The sequence below is a fragment of the Hippopotamus amphibius genome, chromosome 2 (assembly GCF_030028045.1).
Source record: "Hippopotamus amphibius kiboko isolate mHipAmp2 chromosome 2, mHipAmp2.hap2, whole genome shotgun sequence".
Classification (NCBI taxonomy): domain Eukaryota; kingdom Metazoa; phylum Chordata; class Mammalia; order Artiodactyla; family Hippopotamidae; genus Hippopotamus; species Hippopotamus amphibius.
The window spans coordinates 60460472-60482498 of record NC_080187.1 but is presented as its reverse complement, the minus strand read 5'-3'; the positions used below and the strand labels follow the sequence as shown (position 1 = coordinate 60482498).

The 22027-nt window shown below is 38.0% G+C and overlaps 1 protein-coding gene across 4 annotated transcripts in view; it reads left to right on the top strand.

The window, feature by feature from the left end:
* Nucleotides 1-6944: 6944 nt before the first annotated feature.
* PPP3CC (protein phosphatase 3 catalytic subunit gamma) overlaps nucleotides 6945-22027 on the top strand; it is a 99795-nt gene continuing 84712 nt past the window's right edge. For 3 of the 4 annotated variants that reach the window (XM_057719985.1, XM_057719986.1, XM_057719984.1), the window contains exon 1: nucleotides 6945-7275. In XM_057719985.1, the coding sequence (XP_057575968.1) occupies nucleotides 7227-7275 (49 nt within the window). In that variant the 5' untranslated portion in view covers nucleotides 6945-7226. The remainder of the gene's footprint in view (nucleotides 7276-22027) is intronic. The other variant, XM_057719987.1, reaches the window with a different exon arrangement.

The window sequence follows — 22027 nt, the reverse complement described above, 5'->3', positions numbered from 1 at the left end:
TACGTTCAACTTCTCCACACCTCAGTGTCTTTTTTAAAACAATAATTCATATTTATTTATGTATGTATGTATTTTTGGCTGTGTTGGGTCTTTGTTGCTGCACGCGGGCTTCCTCTAGTTGCTGCTAGCAGGGCCTACTCTTCGTTGCGGTGCTCAGGCTTCTCATTGCAGTGGCTTCTCTTATGGTGGAGCAGGGGCTCTAGGCTCACGGGCTTCAATAGGTGTGACCCACGGTCTTAGTTGCTTAGTTGTTCCGTGGCATGTGGGATCTTCCTGAACCAGGGATCAAATCTGTGTCCCCTGCATTGGCTGGCGGATTCTTAACCACTGTGCTACCAGGGAAGGCCCTCAGCGTCTTTATGTATGAGCTAGAAATGATCATTTCTATACTATCTACTTGCAGAAACGTAATGAGACGTAAATGTATAAGAAAGCACTTTATACCAGTGGTCATTAACATTTTGTTGTCTGGATTCCTTTGAGAAGCTGAAATTCCTATACATTTCTCACACACACCCCAAAGCACTTAAAAATATACTCAAAACCTTGATTTCACTTATAGTTCAGAGATGGATGAGGAGAAATTGATTTGAAACCTTTGTATCACAGGTTAAGAACTTCTGCTCGAGACCAGAGTAAGATGATATTCATCCACTCAACAAATTATTAAACTCCGACCTCATGCCAGGGACAGCATGACAACATGACAGCAACAGTGCACAAGACAGACAAAGGGGCCCCCCTTAAGGAGTGAGGGTAGACATGCTACAGATAAATTAACTTATGGTAATGAGGCAGAGAGCAGTGGGATGTTGTAGCTTTAGCTACTGCAGTGGTCAGGGAAGGCCTCTCTCAGGAGGTGGGACCTGAGCTGAGCAGTCATGGAAACAGCTTTGTGAAGATCTAGGAAAAGCATGTTCCAAGCAAAAAGGACAGCAAATGCAAGAGCTCTGGGACAGAAATGAGCTTGGTCTGTTTGGGGCCAATTCGTATAAATCGCAGTATATACACTATAAACAAGGCCACTGTGTCTGAACTGTAGTGGACATAGGGGAAGAGGTTTGAGCTGAGTTCAAAGAAGTAGACCACTTTTGAGGAAAAAAGGAGACATGAGGGTTTTCAGCAGAGGAATGATTTAAAAAATCAGATTTGAGAAAGATCTGCTATATGGAAAAATGGACTGTAGGGGGAGTAAGTTTACAGGATATGGTGTGTGAGGGACAAAGCCTCCCCCTCTGCCCGTCCCCACCACTCTAAATTTTTGGCCCAAGCAACTTGATGAATGGCGGTGACTTTACCTGTGGCAGCTTACCTGTGGAATGCTTAAGACCAGCTGTGAGAGAGGTACTAAATTCTATTCTCCTAGACTGTACCGTATTATTTAGCCAGTAATGACTGCCACCATTTTCTCCTGCTTTGTAATCATTCAAACAAAAGTAACAGGGGATGATGGTAATTTTAGGGCTCCCTTGTTCTTGTCACAATTATAGTATTGGGTTCTCCCAGGAAGACCAAAGTATAATACACTTAAGAGGTTTGCACATTGCCCCCCAAACGGCCTGAATATCAACCTGTAAATATATATTTACCAATCAGCAAAACTTTCACTAGCATTTTTTACTTTACATGTGTCTAAAGAGATTTTTTTTAATTTTATTTTTAAAGAGATTATTAATTTGATATCAGGTTATGATTGGTAAAATGTTGCTTTGGGCCATGTTTTTCCAATTGCAAAAAACAAAATATTTCTTAATCTGGAGTCGCAAATTTTTTTTAGACCTCGACTGGAGGAGTGAGTCCATGCCAAGGTATTATAATCAAAATTAAATGCACCATAGGAAGATATGAATAAAATACAGTATACGATGTCCATATAATATGCATTATTAATAAAAACATTTATGTAGTGTTTTTCATGTAAACTTAGAGATTATACACTATAAAATATCTTTTGCTCTGTGTTGCTATTTTAAAATCTAATTTTATTCCAGTTTTAAAAATATTCTGTAGTTCTCTTGCCTGCATTTAACACAGAATTTTAATATTTAATGGCTTCATACACGTAGAAACTGAACCAGGTTACTTTCATACAACAGTGGAAACTAGGCTTCCCTGTGCTTTTGTTAAATTAAAAGCATTCATAACTATTTCTCAGAAGAGTTAGTCATTAATTAAGGTTTATGAAGTGCTTAGGGAGTTTCATAAGGAAATGGGTACCAAGTCTCACAAGCCCTGTAACATGGAAACCTAGATTTGAAGAAATTAGTAGAATTGCCAATTAAGCATGAATGTTGGTAGTTTTAAATATTTAGTCAGTTCTGACCAATGCAGAAAGTAAAAAGAGAATCAAGTTCATCAGTTCAATCAAAATGCGACTGACCCTGGCCAGGTGGATAGATGTATAAGCTGAGTGAAACAGAACACTCCAGTTGTTGCCAGGAGCTATTGATATGATGACTAAAAACATTACCACCACCAGCAGTGCATTTAAGCCTTATTCATTACAAAAAATTCTTTGGGAAGGGAGCTTAATTAGAGTTTTCTTCTTTTTATATTTTCATTGATGTTTTGTTTTGATCAGAAAAGTCTCTCAGAAAGCTCCCCAAATGAATATTTAATGCTACTGGAAATAGGTGTGGACAATAGGCCTTTGAAAGAAAAGAGCATTAAAATTCTTTTTTCTCCTAGTTATAAAGTAATACTTTCTTACCATAGAAAATACAGAAAATTATTGTTTTTTATGAGACCGTTAATCATTATCACCAAGCGATGGCTACTGTTAACTTTTTTTCCTCATCTGCTAATGCTCCCAGGTGGTACGAACTGTGTTGACTTTAGTTCATCACTGTATCCCTACTACCTAGCACAGTGCCTGGCGCAGTTGGCACCTAATTAATATTTATTGAATGAATGAATATATTAATATTTCCTTCTAGGCTTTTTATGTATACATTAGCTCGTTTGTTAATAATATGGTGTCCGTACTGTAGTTTTTCACTCTTCACTATCTCCTGAGGCTTTTTTCATGATATCCAATATCTTTCCATCGAAAGTATAATTTTTCATAATGCATAATGTTCCATCCAATGTCATACTTTATTTAACCATTTTCATATGCAAATGAAATCAAATAGTATTTACTATTTTGTGTCTTGCTTCCTTTGTTCACCATAATGTTTTTGAGATTCATCCATACTGTTGCATGTATCAGTAATTATTTCCCTTTTCTTAGCTGAGTAATATTCCAGTGTTTGGGTTATTATTGCTGTTGACTAAAATACCTAAGAGTAGAATTACTCAGTCATAGAGTAGGTATATATTTAACTTTATAAGAAACTTCCAAAGTAGTTGTAGCATTTTATTCTCCCGCCAGTGATGTAAGAGAGTGGCAGTTTCTCCCATCCTTGCCAACACTTACATGTTGAGAGTCTTTAATTTTAGCTCTTCTATCAGGCTAGTAAAGTGGTATCTCAATATGGTTTATTTTGCATTTCCCTGATTACTAATAATGTTGAGAATCTTTTCACTGGCCATACATATATCTTCTTTGATTGATACTGCCAAATCTCTTTCCTGAGAAATTGTTCTAGTTTATAATTCTACTAACAGTGTCCCATTTTTTAAATGTTTTCCATTTTGCTATGTGAAAAATAGCATCTTGTTTTAATTCTCATATTTTATTACTTACGAAGCTTGGTGTTTGGGAGTGGCTCCAATTTGAGATCTAGGGACTTCCCTGGCGGTCCAGTGGTTAAGACTCTGTTCTTCCACTGCAGGGGGCATAGGTTCGATCCCTGATTAGGGAACTAAGATCCTACACGGCGCCCGGTGTGGCAAAAACAAAAGCAAAGGTATATATGAGATCCAGATAGTCGGTTACTTCTTCCACTACTGTTATTGAATAATCCATCTCTTCACATTGGTTTGCAATGTTTTCTTAAACTCTTTGTTTTTAGCCATCTTGTTTATGTTCTTCCAGATGAATTTTAGCCTCTACCATGCTTCAGGGACCAGTTATTTATTTTATTATTTTAAGTTTATTTATTTATTTATTTATTGGGTGCGTTGGGCCTTTGTGCGAGGGCTTTCTGTAGTTGCGGCAAGTGGGGGCTATTCTTTGTGGCAGTGCGCAGGCTTCTCATTGTGGTGCTTCTCTTGTGTGGCTCGCAGGCTTTAGAGCTCAGGCTCAATAGTTGTGGCACACAAGCTTCGTTGCTCCATGGCATGTGGGATCTTCCCAGACCAGGGATAGAACCTATGTCCCCTGCATCGGCAGGTGGATTTTTTTTTTTTAAAGCTCTTTATCTGAATATAATTGCTTTACACTGTTGTGCCAGTTTTTGAGGTACACCAAAGTGAATCAGCTGTATTTACACATATATCCCCACATCCCCTCCCTCCCGCAACTCCCTCCCACCCTCCCTATCCTCGCCCTCTAAGTTATCACCCATCACCGAGTTTATGTCCCTATGTTATGCAGGAACTTCCCACTAGCTATTTTACATTTGGTAGTGTATATATGTCAATGCTACTCTCTCACTTCGTCCCAGCTTCCCCTTTGCCCCCCCTGCACCCCGTTTCCTCAAGTCCATTCTCTACATCTGCATCTTTATTCTTGCCCTGTTACCGGGTTCATCAGTACCATTTTTTTAGATTCCATATATACGAGTTAGCATATGGTATTTGTTTTTCTCTTTCTGGCTTACTTCACTCTGTATGACAGACTATAGGTCTATCCACCTCATTACAAATAACTCAATTTCATTCTTTTTTATGGCTGAGTAATATTCCATTGTATATATGTGCCACATCTTCTTCATCCATTCATCTGTTGATGGGCATTTAGGTTGCTTCGGCAGGTGGATTCTTAACCACTGTGCTACCAGGGAAGCCCAGGGACAATTTTTTTTTTATTGGAATATAATTGCTTTACACTCTTGTACCAGTTTCTGAGGTACACCAAAGTCAACCAGCTGTATTTATACACATATCCCCACATTCCCTCCCTCCCTCGACTCCCCCTCACTCTTCCTGTCCTGGCCCTCTGAGGTATCATCCATCATCGAGTTGATCTCCCTTTGTTATACAGCAACTTCCCACTGGCGATCTATTTTACAGTTGGTAGTATATATATGTCTATGCTACTCTCTCACTTCGTCCCAGCTTCCCCTTCACCCCCTGCACCCCCAACCTCGTGTCCTCCAGTCCATTCTCTGCATCTGCATCCTTATTCTTGTCTTGCCAGGGATCATTTTTGACCATTAGAAATTTGTCCTGTTTGACAGAGGTGTGGAGCTCTGATTACTTCTTAAGTGAAGAACTTCTTCAGGATATCTGAACAATTCTTTTGGGTGGAAACCTGAGGTCAAAACCCAAGAACACAGAACGAAAAGCTATTCAGTTCCTGAAGTGCTCCTGCCTTGCTGGGTTTGCTGTGAATGGCCTTAGGTCAAAACTGCAAGGCATAATTCAGGGTCTGACTCCAGTGTATATCCCCAGATCTCCTCCCAATACATAAATCTATATTAAAGGAGAAATGGGTTTAACCCCTATAACCTTTTAGCTGGGAGCTATCCAAAAGAACTTTCTGCTATGATGGAAGTGTCCTATTCTACCACATCCAATTAAGCCACTAGCCACAGGTAGTTACTGAGCACTTCAAACTTGGCTAGTGTACTTGAAGAAATAAATGTTTAAATTTTATTTAATTTAAATGTACAGAGCCACTTACGACTACTTATTGGCCACTACAGGAACTGTTAAGACTGATTTGCCTGTAATTTGCATATACTTCTTTGGATCTCAGTTTTAATATTCCACTATCAGGGCTAAAATCAAAATACTTTTGTCTTTGCCAGGCACTATACTCGATAAGGGAAGACAATTTCTATTCTAGGCTTACAATTTAAGGAGAGAAAAGGTCAGTTTTTAACCTAGAGATGAGCCAGACTGTTAAAGACTCTACGGAGACTTGCCCATCGCGTTCCACACTAAGGATGACCGGGGGAAGCAGGTACTGTGTCACTGCGTCAAAGGGTAAGAAAGGATTGCTTCTAGCTGTGTAGGTGACACGCAGAACTTATAAGAAGGTCAGATCTTTGCACAGGGGAGGTCTGGCCCAGGGGCTCCCTGGAGCGGGCTGCCATCCCCTATCCGATCAGTGGAAAGGTAAAGAGGAGGCTGCAGGGCCTAGCAGAGGGTCTCATCCACCCACTCGGAAACCGCTCCTCCCCGCCCCCCCCCCCACTACTGGATTAGAACTAGGATGGACCAACGCGAACGTCCTTCTTAGTATATTGACTGCCCTCCACAAATGTGACAAAGGGGTTTGAGTGGGTTTGGTGACGGGGGGAGGGTAAACTGTGGGAAGAAGTCTGATCAAATTGATAAGGACTCCTAGAGACAGGCTGTGGGGAAGACCCCGAGGAAAGGGAAGGAGGCCTCCACTAAGGCAGGGTCTGGGAGGACAAGGGCTCCCAGCAAGGTGGTCCCAGGAGGGACTGGAGGTGCACGGCTCCGCCAAGCGGCTGCCGGGTCGCTCGGGCCGTGTCACAAGATGGCCGCTGCTCCGCTGGGGCTTTCGGTGCAGGGCCGAGGGGCCGGTGTTCGGTGCTCCAGGCCCGGGCGGCGCAGGCAGCCGAGGAGTCAGCTGCAACGGGGGCAGGCAGAAATGGGGAAACCGACTGTCGGGAGCTGGAGGAGAGGAAAGAAACGCGTGCGCGGAGGGCGGTCGCGCAGGCCTCGGGCCTCCGCGCGAAGGGTAAAGGCGGGGTCGCCGACTGCCCGGGGGCGGGAGGTCAGCAGGCCGAGCTGGCCGGGACAGCTGCTCCGCGCGCTAGGCCTCCGCGCGGCGGCAGCGGCAGCGGCGGGACGCGCGGGCCGCCGGGAAGTTGGGAGGGCGCCGGGTGGGAGCGCGCGCGCGCGCGCGCGCGCGCGCGTGGTGCCGGGCCGCGCGCAGCCGCGGCCGCCCGGGTTGCCTCCCTCAGCCGCGGTCGCGGGCGCTCCCGACTCGGAGCCTCGGGAGGGAGCGGCCAGTGGGCCCCCATCCTGTCCGTGGGGTTCGAGGCCGGGCTGCCGCTGCCCCCTCCTTCTGGTGCCTGGGCCGCCCTGAGGAGCGGGGCCGGGGCACGGCGGGCTGACCGGCCCTGGGGAGCCGAGACCGCTGCAGACGAAGGCGGAGCCGCACGTCTGGCGGTCTCCTGGACCAGGAGGAGGCCGAGGGGACCATGTCCGGGAGGAACCTCCACCTCTCCACCACCGAACGCGTCATCAAAGGTGCCAAGCGGGCCGGGCCTTCCAGTCGACTCGCGGGAAACGGCCCTCGGCCGGGCGAAGGCTCGGGGCCGGTGGGAGGGCGGCGGGGTCCCGGGTGGCGCCCATCCCGGAGGAGGACCTGGAGGGGGTGTGGGAGATGGGAGGCGGGGATCCCCACCCGGGCTGCCCCGCGGGGGCGCCGGGCGTTTTCTGTTGCACCTGGACCAGAAGCTAGCTGGAGACGGCTCGTTTATCTCCCGTAGTGTCGGATTTCCAGGCAGGGTGGGGATTGCTTCTCCCACCACCTCCAAAGAGCCTGGATCCACAGCCTTTTTTTTTTTTTTTTTTTTTTTTTTTAAAGAAACGATTCCTCTTTTCTAGTCTCTTACCTGGGGGAAGCCACCTAGGGTGATGTGGGCAGGGAGCTTAGTAGACTCTTCCAAGTCAGATCTTTCTGCCGTTCCTTTTCTGTAGGATCAGATCTTTCTTACCCCTTCCCCACCTTTTTTTAAAGGACGGATACCATGTACCTTTTAGCCCACTTTCTCCAGATCATCACAAGTCACTGCTGTTAGTAAAAGAAACAGTATAGTGAAATAAATACAAATAAATTTTATGATGTTTGAAAGGGATCTACAGATCTCTTGACGTGATTGTTGGTGTTTTATTTTCCTTTTGGCCATAGAGACTGGGAGAATGATGTTCTCTGCTTCAGATGTAAAACATAAAGTGTTCCTTACTAGTACATATAGGGTTTTACATTGTAGTTGTTTCTGCCCTTAAACTAAGAAGAGTGGTTTAAACATAACCACTGATTTATGTGCTTTTGTTTAGACAGAAGACTTAAGTACAGCTCTTCTCTCTTGAGTTTTAATATTCAGTTTGAAAGCACTATTTTATAAGAAGGGACTATAGGGAGACCAGGTGTGTTAGTGACCTCTGAATAAAGGGGTTAATTGTAAGTGGGGAAAACTATTAAAATACTTTTATTTTTTCAATCTGGTAATTAGAAGAAGAAAGGAAACCAGGATTGGTGACAAGAATATTTTTTTTCTTAAGTGGAGAAAAATTATTGAAGGCAGAGAATTTTAGTGTTTAACTTAGGTTTTTTTTTCTTCTAAAAACATTAAGCATCGTAAATGTTGATTGTCTGCACTATGTAATTTTAGTGTGTAATGTAGTCCCCCCCCAGAGTCATCATCATAAGTGTTGATCATAAATGTTAATTATCTACTGTATATAATATTTACTAAATATAATGGGATTTTTGAGATTTATCTACTCAGCAGTTGTCTGGTATCATTAGGGATTTAAGAGAATTGTTCATATAACTGACAGCCTTTTAACTGCTAAATTATTTTGACCATTTTAATGTCAGTCTTTATCGTATATAACCCATAAAGAGTATATAACCCTCTCTTAAGATTAAAAATCTACTTAACATAATCTTTTTTGATAAATCAAGGTCATCATTATGTACATTAATTTCTGTCCTATGCAGTTAATATGGCCGGTGCATTCTGCTGTATAAGGGTGTTGGCAGTTTCCTCCTGTGCTAAAATGACTCTACAGTGCTATACAGTTTACTGCTTTTGTCTGTTTTTAGTTTATCTCCTCAGTACTGTTCTCTATCTGTCAAAATATGCCCTTCTAATCTGCCACTTCTAAGCTGAAGTAGGCAGGGAAACCAGATAAACCAGAATAGTGTGTCAAGTCAGAATAAATAGGATCTGAGTGAAGCTTAGTGGCAGTCCTCAGACCTTCATGAATCTCAAATCCTGATCGCCATTGTAGCATGTAATTTCTACCATAACGTGCCGTAAGATATAAAGGAAATTTTTAAATGACCCTTTGAGACCCTTAAATATAGAAGTAAAGTAAAATAAAATGCAGCGGAAGTGTGGGTGCTGGCTTATTGCTAGGCATGCCCTAGTGAAGTGAACACCCTCATAGTCTATATGATTCAGATTTGTTTTTTGGTAAAATTATGAATTACTGTAGGTTGTAAGATTACCCTTAAAGAAATGAAACAAAGGATTTCAAACACTTAGATTTTGTGCATTTGCCTCATATATAAAAACTTCAGCATAAGAACTTGAGCACAGGAATTGTGGCTTCTTGGTGATTTATTTTGCTTTTTTTCTGGGTTTTCCTGAGTTTGAAATATTGAGGTTTATTCTAAGAAAGTAAGGTGTCACTGTATATATAGCTAAGGTCCAGTTGTATTGGGTTCTAAATCCTGATCTAATGTTATCTTGTCTGGCCAGATTGCATTTATTCACAGCTGGAAATCTTTTTCAGAGGTGAGACCACACCCCAGTTATTTTTGGTTCTGTCATTTCCTGTTAACTTTAAAGTCTACTTAATTGTTTTGCTTGAGCAAATCTTGGAGAAGAGTGGGTGGTGGGAGTGATTTGTATTTTAAGTGTCTTTTAAACAGCAACTTTCCTAAAATGAAGGACTAGACTGGTGGTTTTACTCTTGCTTCTTGAGCTTACTTGTTGTGACCTTGCCTTTTTTATTTTCACCTTGCCTTCTTACTTAAACTCTCTCTGTCTCTCTCTCTCTTTTTTTTTTTGCTTCAATAATCTCATCTTCAAAATAGGGTTAATAATACCTTCTTTGTCAAGCATCTCAGCCATGCAAATGACATAACATGTGAAAAGCTTAAGACAAGGTAGTATTATGAAACATGATAGCAGCGTGATAATGCATCAGCTGCTTCATAAGTGGATGATAGAGAAATCATTAACATTTAAAAAAATACCAGAAAGTACATGAAATTATAAGTTAGGAAACTGTTCCCAGTTAGGAAAATACCTCTTCTAAATATAAATGATATCTGGGTGGAATCCCATGGATAACAGCATAGAAACCAATAATACAGTCTGTCTAATACTTCCCTGGCAGCTGGTTTCTTCTCTAGCAGTTGAAGGTATTTATTTTGTGCTTAAAACTATAAAAATTCTTATGATTTCACTCATTCATTAAATGTTTATGGAGAGCCATCTGCAGTGTACTCCCAATAGGTGCTCATTTGTTTCTTCTTTGTTTTAAAAATTAATATTTGTGTGAATCTCTAGAGCAGTCCGTATGCACTAAGGCATCACTACTCATATCTGGAACAGAAAACGAGAAACTCAAATAATTGAACTGTGAAAGTCTTTCAGCTTGATTTTTTTTTTTCTGGTTTCCAAGTTTCTTTTCCTGTTTGAAGGAATTTATTTTTTTCTTTGACAGTGATTTCTATAAAAAGTTTATTCCTGTTGGCTGAATCTTTTCAGGAGCAACAAGGAAATTTCCCTAGGCATTACATGACACATAGGGAGAATCCATTGTCTATAAGTTTATTTGGTGGCCGAATGGGTTTTAACACAAGTCAGACTTCTTTTCAGGAGGTTGCTGATACAGTTCTCCCATTCTCTTGGAATTCAAATGTAGAATGACTGTCATTTGCAGCACACATTGAAGGCTCCTTGTTCTTTAATATCCTGGCACTGGGAATAGTGTGGCTGTGGCTTTCTTAAAAAATTTTAGGAAGAGTAGTATGGACAGAAACGGCTGTTTGCACAAGTGTACCCTGAACTCCATTTCATTCTCTGTTACCTAAACCTTTATTTCCCCTTTGTCTCCCTCTCTCTTTTTCGTATTATGAGAATGGATTTACCAAGGGTTAAAATTTTCTTTTTTTCTTTTGAATATAAGCTTAATCCTGCTAATTATAAAAATTGAAAGGCAAAAGGGAAGAAAACAAAGGCTTCATATTCCTACCTTCTAGAAACAACTGCTGTTAATACTTTTCATTACTGTATTTTCATTAGTACTCTTCAATGCAGTTGACCCTTGAACAACACGGGTCTGGACTGTGGGCCCACATACACGTGGCTTTTTTCAATAGCAAGTACTACAGTACTGCGTGATCTGAGGATGGTTGATTCCAAGGATATGGAACTGGATGGGGAGGAACTTTGGGTGTGGGGGAACCGCCAGTGTACATACAGAGGGCTGACTGTAAGTTGTATTTGGATTTTCTACTGTGTAGAGGATTGGTGCCCCTAACCCTCTCCTTATTCAAGCGGCATCTGTATTTCCATCTACTGGTATATTTTGAATTAAAAGGAAAATAGGTGACATATATTAAACCTTTTATTGTGCAAATATTTCATGTTATTTTAACATAAATATTGTAATTTTACCTAAATTCTTTCATAATGGTTTCAATCAGCATGCAAATGATTTGAAAGTACTTATATTCATATTTTGGTCCTTTACATTTTCAACCATTTGATACGATACCAAACTAGAAGAAAGATTTTCAAGTATAAATATTCAATGTGAGCAAGTCATATAACACACATCTGTTTAATTTGTCAACAGTGTTTAAGTTATGCTTAGTTTACCATTGTAATTAACAAGCTGCCAAACTAAACATTAGGAATCCTAGGCTCTTTGAGAGTGAAAGTCTCAAAACTCAGAAAGGACATCTTAATTTAAACACTTAATTTTTTTTTTTTTTTTGAGCAGGAATAAGGTGTTCTTTTTTACCTGTATGATAATGGTTGTGATTGAAGCCTTTTCTATGTCAGACATTTGATAATAAAGCTTTCTTCCATAAAGTAATATATTGTCACATTTTACTGTAAAGTTTAAAAAAAAAGCTGTTGGATCATTGGAGAGACAAATGCTAAGCATTCATTACTTAAAGTGAATTAAAGAATTAAATAAAAACCTTTTCCTAAGCAGCATTTGGTAATAGAATATCTTTCCATTAAAGTGACATTTTGGGGAAAAGCTAATTTTTAGACATATTTTTCAGCTAATTCTGGTATTTGTAGTCATTTTGGGGCTTTGCTGCTACTTAACTGCTGCTACGGGACTAATGGAGCTAAAGAGGTGTTTTTTGTCATTATCATCCTTTGGTGCAGTCATTAATAGAATACAACAGTCTGTTTTAAAGTTTTCATGTTAGATTTTAGCTTCATTCAAAATTACGGAACTGAGGTCTAAAAATTTCAACCTAGCCCCAGTGATTTGACTTAGTTATCTTTATAATCTACCTAATCATTCAGATGTATGCAGACAGAGCTTTTAGTTCCTTATATTGTTTTATTCTGTTGGCAAACTAGATTTTTATCATGAAATCTTTTAGTTTCTTGAGTCTGTTTATTATTAGAAAAGGGCATAAGTTGGTAACTAGGCTCTCTAGATTGGGTGACAGAAAAATATGCCATATTAGCTGGCCAAGGGAATGTGTATCTTTGATGATCATTATTAGATTTGTTGAATGCTAACAATTCATGATGTTTTGGTGCAGTGTCTAGACAGTGGCAGCCCAAGAGAGTGAAATTCTGAATGAAATAAACTCTAGGAGATAATTTAAGAATTCACTGAAGAATTGCCTATGTAATCCTTGCTAAAAATGTTTAACCTGTATCCAGTTATAGTAAATAATCAGACAGATCCAACTTATGGGACTTTCTACAAGGCAAGTAGTCTGAACTCTTCAAAAATGTCAAGGTGATGAAAAATTAAAAAGGCAAGAGAACTATTCTAGATGAGAGAAGATGAAAGAGAATTGACAGTCAAATACAGTGGCAAGCCTGGACTGGGAAAATGAAGCCATAGAGGACATTTTTGGGACAACTGGGGAAATTCAAATATGGAGTATGTATTACATCTAGTAAATCAGTGTTAAATGTCTTGGGTGTGTGATATGGTATTGTGGTTATAAAGGAGAATGTTCTAATTCTTAGGTAATACCTGATGAAGTATTTAGGTTGAAATACCAGGATGTCTGCAATTTGTTTTCAAATGGTTCAGAAAGAAAAAAATGCATATTTGTTAAGAGAGAAAGCAAAAGTGGCAAAATGTTTACCGTGGTGAATATGGGTAAAGAGCAAATGATGTTCATTTTACTATTCTTTCCCTTTTTGATAGGACTTCAGTTTTTCAAAATATAAAGTTGAGGAGAGAAAAAAAGAGTACAATTAAGGAATACCTCAAATAACTAGACTCGGGAAAGGCACTATCATATTCGAGGATTCAGTGGTGCTTAGTGAAGGCAAACTAAAGAGAAGAACATGAGTTTTAATGTACATTATAGCTAATGTGAAGTGGAAGCAACTTGTTAAGTAGGAAGAGAGGTTGTAGCTACATAACAGGGCTTGGAAGAACATGCAGAAGTAAGGATGGAGAAACAAAGTAGACTTGACTAAGGGGTAGAGAGGATGGGTAAACTAGAGGTGTCGGAGAATGGGACGAGGTTAAATGAAGGAGGAGGGAAGGGATAGCTGAAAACTATCAGTGATCAGTTGATCGTGATCCTATTAAGGATCACTGTCAAGATTATTTTGATGGCTGTGTGTTAAAAACAAACAATTGAGGCTTAATTGGCTTATGAGTCCAAAATTATGGAAAATTCAAACATTACCCCAATAGATATCGTGATAGAGTTGTTTTTATATTTTTGGAGAGATTGAAGTGGGAAAGGCAGTAGAGGGATTAAATATTAAAAAGCACCAATAAAGAGAGGAGATGGAAAGGATTTCCTAAGTATGTTTCCCATCCCTGTTAATCACACCACTTACCCATTTAGTCACTGGCTCAGATTACAAGCCTGGGAGTCAGGCCAGACTCCTTCCTATCCCTTTCATTTAATATCCTATTCTACCAGACTCAGTTCTGTGGACTTCTGGTTTGTACATAACCTTGTACTTCATCTCCCTCTCGCACTTATTGCTTATACTATTGCAGTAGCCTCTTGCTAGGGCTTTTTTTTTGCTAATCTCCAAGCTGCCATCGTGATCTTTGAATAATGTAAAGGATCATTCTTGTCCTTGAAGTCCTTCATGAACATTTCCAGCCTGTAGGATAAACTCTAACTTTGTTAATGTAACAAACAAAGTTTTTTCTTCCTGCTAAACCTCTAACCGATAGTTACTTCCTCCTCATTTCACACCCCCATTCTCAAACCTACTTTCTTGCTCCTTGTCGTTCCTTAGAATGCCATGTCATGTTGTATCTGTGAATGGGCTCTTTACATTACTTCTGTATAGAATCTTGTCCCCCCAACTTGACTAGCTCCTATTAATCTTTCAAGATTTAGCCAAGAAGAATCGGAGAAGCTTTTTCTTCTTTACTAGGAGGCTGCATTATTAATGGTTTTAGAACATGGGCTTTGAAGTCAGATGAATCTGGATTCAAATTCTGCCTCTTTTAGTATCTGCATGACCTTGGACACATCCCTTAACTTTATTTTCCCTCAGTTTCCCTATTGAGGAAGAGTAATAATAAAACTTAGCTTGCAGGGTAGTTGTAAGGATGAAATAAACTCCACAAAGTACGGTGATAGGCACATAGTAAGTGCTCAATACATGTTAGCTGCTATCATCATCATAAGAAGAATTAGATATTGCCTCCTATATGCTCCCATGAGCAGTCTCATTGCTTTACAAAGTTCTTTAAATATTTTAATGGGTTTTTTTGTTGTTTTGTTTTTTGTTTGTGTTGGGGACACCACGGGGCACATGGGATCTTAATCCCGTGACCAGGGATCAGGGAAGCGTGGAGTCTTAACCACTGGGTCGCCAGGGAAGTCCCTATGTTCTTTATTCATTCTAATTTCTAATTAGAAACACATTCTAATTCATTCTTTGTTCTAAACTGTTCTCTTCAAGTGCAGGAACTGTATATTCTTAATGTTGAATGTAGTGCCTAGCACATAGGCACTTAGTAAATGTTTAAGGGAAAGCTTAATATGTAAGAAGCTTATTTTATTAAAGACAGTGTAGGAAAGAGCACAGGTGCTACTGATTACTAGTTGTGTGACTTTTGTCTTTTATTTTCCTTGTTTCAAGTTTAAAATGGGAGGTAACAGTACGCACCTCAGAATTTAAAGACTGTATTTCATATTATGTAAAGTGCTTAGTGTAGTGCCTATAGTGGGTGCTTAATAAATATTAGCGATTCTTTATTAAATGAATTCTTCTTGACTCTTGGTGAGATTTGACAACAGATCTGTTGACTTTAAGTGGCATATGTGCAATGGTAGTTTATCACTGTTATATTTTATACTTTCCAGCCTTAATCTCCTTAACTTTTGAAATGACTTAAGCCTAAAAGGCTTAATAAAAATGGTGAAAATTTCCTTTTCTGTAGTATAGATAGAATTTTGGAAACCATGTATTCAGAAACAGATACTTGATGAGTTCCTACTACAGGCAACACATTTCTGATTATATTCAGAAGCTTAAATACTGTCTTGAAAAGTACTCAGTATAGCATATGATAACCTCCCAAAAATGTAACAGAAAATTAGAACTGTGGTGCTTCCTATGACTAATACCACCAGGAAGAGCAGATGACTAAATCATAGACTATATCTGGCAAGAAATGTTTGCTCCTTCACTCTATAAATTGATAATCTTTTCAGGTTTAAACTTTAACAGTTGATCAGTGGCCTAAAGAGGTGAGACTTCATTTGTGTTTCCTTTTGTGTGTATGCCTAGGTATACTTTATTCTTGTGACCTAAGGCTTTGTGGAAGTTTAAAAATAATTGGGAGATTTATTCATGAATGTAAGTTAGTTGTTTTTTTTACTATCGTGCATTGTTTCATTGAACATATATGATCACTGTGAAGTAATTGTTTCTGTCAAGACTAGTGAATTCTGTGACTATCAAAGAACAGAGGGAGTAATCTGAAAGAGCTATTTCAGATTATTGAAATAAAATTATTCTGATCAGTTATGAAAGGATCTGAAAGATACATATGACTTACTAATAATATTTAATGTAACCTCTTAAGCAGTGTTTAATTGGTTCATAATTTGGAAAGGCAGGTGAGTAGAGTAGGAAATAAGTCTGCAAAAGTAGGGCAGGCTTGCTGGCTTAAAATAGGAATGGAAGCAGGGTTATTTGCAGTGAACAGAGAAAGCTATTTAGGTAAATCCTAGTGTCCCATGAAGATAAGACCACACAATAATCTAAAAGTAATAGTTTATAGGCCAATAACTTTTAAGGTTTATCTTTTATACTTATTGTAGGATTAAAGTGGTTGTCACCAATGTGGTCTTTCTCTTCAGTGCAGTTCTATATCAGATGTTAGATGTATGAAAATATGTATCATTTATGTAATGGATGTATATTGAAGCAATATACTGAATTGAGTTGAATTTGACCATGAAAAGGCTGTAGAATTTCTTCAGTGTACTTTAAGAACTTAGTTTCTAAAATTTATTAAATTTTTATTTTCATAATTATGGATTCACAAGATATTGCAAAGAAATGTGCAGGAAAGTCCTGTACACCCTCCCCTAGATCTGTTCCACAATGTTAACATCCCACACTACTGCAGTACTATACCAAAATCAAGAAATTGACATTGGCACAATCTGGAGAGCTTATTAATTTCATCAGTTATACACTGACGTGTATGTGTGTGTGTGTAGCTCTGTTCAATTTCATATATGTATAACTACCACCATAATCAAGATACTCAACTGTATCATTACCACAAGACTCCGGTGTTACTACCCCTTTGTAGTCACACCCATCCCCTTTAGAGACTCATTTTTATAGTTTGGTTATGGTTTTGAATCATGTGCAAACCTGATTTGATTAGGATTTTTGCTTCTGAGTTGGAAGCATTGTAAACTAATTTTTATTGTAGTACAGGTAATCTAACAGCAACTGACTCATGGGAAAAACTAGGTTAAAATGTGTTAGCAATTTGGGAGCACTAAAAACTTCCTTGGACAAATATACATAGGGTTAGAATGATGATTCTGCACTCTGGTTACCAACCAGAATCACCTATGGAGCTTTAAAAAAAACATGAAGAAAATATGAGTACCTTGGCCTCAGTCCAAATAATCTGGAAAGCAGTTTTGAATATAAAAATGAAAGTTACAAAAGGATACACAGTATGACACCACATATATAAAAAATTTAAATATATTGTGTATAGCTGTATTTTTAACAGAATTATGTGGGAAGGGTACCCAAGTATTTAAAGGTACTAATTACCCCTGAGATGAAGGAGAAGGATGGAGGCTCTCTTCAATTATATCTGTAATATTTTAGTTCTTGAAAAATATTTGAAACAGATATAACAAACTTAATGTTTTAAATCTACATGGTGTAGGATAGATAGTCAGTGGGAAGTTGTTGTATAACAAAGGGAGTCCAACTCGAGGATGGAAGATGCCTTGGAGGACTGGGGCGGGGAGGGTGGGGGGGACTTGAGGGAGGGGGAGTCAAGGAAGGGAGGGAATACGGGGATATGTCTATAAAAACAGCTGATTGAACTTGGTGTACCCCCCAAAAAATAATAAATAAATAAATAAAATTTAAAAAAAATCTACATGGTAGGTACATGGGTGTGTGTAGTATTTGTGTTATTTCCTATACCATTTTATGTAAGATAATTTTTTGATGTATTTCATTAAAAATATGTGTACAATGCAGTATATTACATATGTGCCTGGAATTTCCTGTTTTCTCCCTTTTAGTATACCTTCTATTTATTTTATTTTGGTGTCAAGAGTGGAGTGCTGCTGTAACAAATACCTGAAAATGAGGAAGTGGCTTTGGAACTTCCAGAAGACCCAGCTCAGGTTTCAACTTTCTGATGCCCTTCCTTGATTTCTGTAGCCATCTACTGATAATCCCCTTTATAATCTCCCATATAGCCTGCACCATACAGTATATTGCTTAACTGTTCTGTATTGATATTACATCTTGTTTTATATGAATTATTTTGTCTACTTAAATAGAACATAAATTTCTTTAAGGTAGACTCCATGTTAAAATTATATAATCTACACCTACCTACACAGTGTGAGCATGTAGTAGATGCCAGATAAATACTGAATTATTTAACTTAGAATATAATTACCTCCCTAGTATTTTTGAATTTTACTCAAAGAACCTTTCCAGTTTATAGATTTCAGAACTTCAGGTTTTAACAAATATCACTATTATCCAGGATTTTAGGAAGGCTAGTTATAGGAACTTGGATCTATTCAGGTATTGAATGTTTTGTTTTTCAGTTAGTAACATTGTATGACCATGAATTCTGTAAAATCTAGAATTGTGTAAAATCCTGGATTGTGTAAAATTCTTTTGCTTTCATTAAGAGTATATCTTGTGTATGAATGTTATTTGTTGTGTGTTATATGTCTGTGTAGTTCTCATTTGAACTTAAATTTTAGTGGCTTCTCAGAGAGATTATTTTCATTCTAAGCTGTCTTATTTTACTTTGATTTATGTATTAAGAAAAAGTATTAGAGATTATATGGTGAAGCATTATAGCAAAAGAGCTTAGTCTCTGGAATCACTTGACCTGGGATCAAATTCCAGTTCCTCCAGTTACTAGTTGTGAGATTTTGGACAAAGTTTCTAACTTCCCTAAACCTTGGTTTCCACATCTGTCAGATGGGGATAATAATACTTCAATAGAGTGTTATTAGGTTAGATGAGACTATGTATGTAAAGCCCTTAGCATAATGCCTGTAATGTAGTTAGCACACAACCAATAAACATTATGATCACCATTATTATTGGAACTCCAGTTAAAGTTGAAATCTGAAACCTATATTGAAAAGCATTTTTTGGATACTTTTGACAACGGAGCACAACATAAATAATTTAGCATCAGAGATTTTAGCTAACTTGTATTAGCAAATTTAATGTATTAAGAAAAAGAATAACATTATTACCAAGTAGGGTTTATTCCAGGAATGCAAAGTTGTGTTAGCATTTGAAAATCAATGCATATAATCCGCATATTAATAAAATAAAGGAGAAAATGGATATGATTGCTTCAGTAAATTCAGAAAAACTATTTGACGAAAATCCAACATCCCAGTCATGATTTAAACAAACATACCTCTAGAAAACTAGGAATAAGGGGAACTTCCTTAACTGATGATCATCTATGAAAAACCTATAGCTAATGCCATACTTAATGGTAAACTATTGGATGTCTTTCCCCTAAGATTAGGAATAATATAAGGATGGCCTTTCTTGTCACTTCTGTTCGAATTGTAACTAGTGGTCCTAGCTATTGAAATAAGGCAAGAAATTAAACCAAGAGTCACACAGATTGAAAAGAAGTAAAACTCTCTGATTGCGAAGTGCAAGATTGTTTATATAGAAAATACAAAGGTATCTAGAAAATAACCATTAATAATTGAATTTAGCAAGGTCAAGGGAAACAAAATGAATACACAAAAATCAATTGCATTTTATATACCATCAGCAAACAATTAATAAATGAAATTTTTAAAAATTTTACTTAGAGGGACTTCCCTGGTGGCGCAGTGGTTAAGAATCTGCCTGCCAATGCAGGGGACATGGGTTCCATCCCTGGGCTGGGAAGATCCCACATGCTGTCGAGCAACTAAGCCTGTGCGCCATAACTACTGAGCCTGCTTTCTAGAGCCCACAAACCACAGCTACCGACACCTGTCTTCAATTACTGAAGCCTGCGTGCTTAGAGCCTGTGCTCTGCAACAAGAGAAGCCACCACAATGAGAAGCCTGTGCACTGCAACAAAGAGTAGGCCCCACTAACCACAACTATAGAAAGCCTGTGCATACCAATGAAGACCCAACACAGCCAAAAATAAATAAAAATAAGTAACTCTTTAAAAAAAATTTTTTTTACTTAGAATATAATATCAACCAAAGAACATAAAATACTTAGGAATAGATTTGATGAAAACATGTCAGATCTCTCCACTGAAAACCACAGGACATTGCTGAGAGAAATTTAAGACCTAAATAGAGGGAGAGTTCTATCATGTTCATGAATCAGACAATATTGTTAAGATGTCAGTTCCCCAAACTGATTTATAGATATAATCTCAATAAAAATCATAAAAGGATTTTTTGATAGCAACTGGTAAGCTGATTCTAAAATTTATATGAAAATAAAGAAGGCTGAGAATAAACAAACCCAGTTTCTAATTTTATTTTTTTGTGGGGGGAGGACAATTGAGGAAATTTATTTTTTTAAATTTTTTAAAAATTGAAGTATAGTTGATTTACAATGTTGTACTAGTTTCTGGTGTACAGCAAAGTTATTCAGTTATACATAAAATATATGTCTTTTTCATATTCTTTTCTATTATGGTTTATTATAAGATTTTGAGTATAGTTCCCTGTGCTATACAGTAGGACTATATTGTTTATCTATTTTATACATAGTAGTTTATATCTGCTAATCCCAAACTCCTAAATTTTCCCTCCTCCCCCTTTTGTAACCCTAAGTTTATTTTCTATGTCTGTGAGTCTGTTTCTGTTTTGTAAATAAGTTCATTTGTATCATATTTTAGATTCCACATATAAGTGATATCATATGATATCTGTCTTTCTCTTTCTGACTTCACTTACTATGATTATCTCTAGTTCCATCCATATTGCTGCAAATGGCATTATTTTGTTCTTTTTTATGGCTGAGTAGTATTCCATTGTGTTTGAGAGTGTGTGTGTGTATACCATATCTTTATCCATTCATCTGTTGATGGACATCTAGGTTGCTTCCATGACTTGGCTGTTGTAAATAGTAAGCAAACCAATTTTAAAAGGGAAGAGCAAGGTTGAAGGACTCACATTACCTGATTTCAAGATTCCCTATAGAGCTATAATAACCAAGACAATGTGGTAAAGGTGAAAAGTTAGACATATAGATAAATGGAAAGGAATAGAGTCCAGAAATAGACCCACACATAATGGTCACTTGATTTTTGACAAAGCAGTTAAGCAGTGAAAAGAAAAACTTTACAATAAATGGTGTTGGAACAACTGGATACCCATATGGAAAAAGTGAAATCTGACACGTACCCTACACAAAACTTAATTGATAATAGATCATAGACCTAAATGTAAAAGCTAAACCTTACCATTTTTATAAAGTTCTAAAAGAAAACGTAAAAGAAATCTTTGTGACCTTGGGGCAGACAAAGTTTTCTTAGGTCACAAAAAGCATGAACTATAAAAACCGATAATTGGACTTCATCAAAATTAAAATCTTTTGTTCTTCTAAATATGTTTCGTCAAGAGAATGAAAAGACAAGCCATGGACTGGGAGAAAATACTCACACTATATGTGTCTTACAAAGGGCTTGTATCAAGAATATATAAAGAACATATTCACTAATAAGCCAACCAGAAGAATTTAAAAACAGACAAAAGGTTTGAACAGACAAGTCACAAATGAAGATACACAAATAGCTAGTAGCATACAGGAAGATATGCGACATCATTAGCTATTAGAGAAGTGTAAATTAAAACTACAATGAACTACAACTACACACCCATTAGAATGGCTGAAATTAAGACAATTACCAAGTTTTAACTAGGATGTAGAGTGTCTGGAACTCTTAGGCACTGCTGGTGGGAATGTAAAGTTGTAAAACTACTTGGGAAAATTGCTTGGCAGTCTCCTCATATGTTAATTATACACCTGTCATACATTCCTGGCATTACAGCCCTAGGTATTTACCCAAGAGAAATGAAAATAAGATTTATACACAAATGTTTATTGCAGCTTTGGTCATCATAGCCAAAACTAGGAAGTATTCTACAGGTAAATGGATAACCATATGGTATATCCTCACAATGGAGTACTACTCAGCAATAAAAAGATACAAACTACTGTGCAGCAGCACAGGTAAATCAAAGTCATTATGCTTATGAAAAATACCAGACACAAAAGAATATACACTGGACAGTTCCACTCATGTAAAACTGAAAAGTGCAAATTTATGT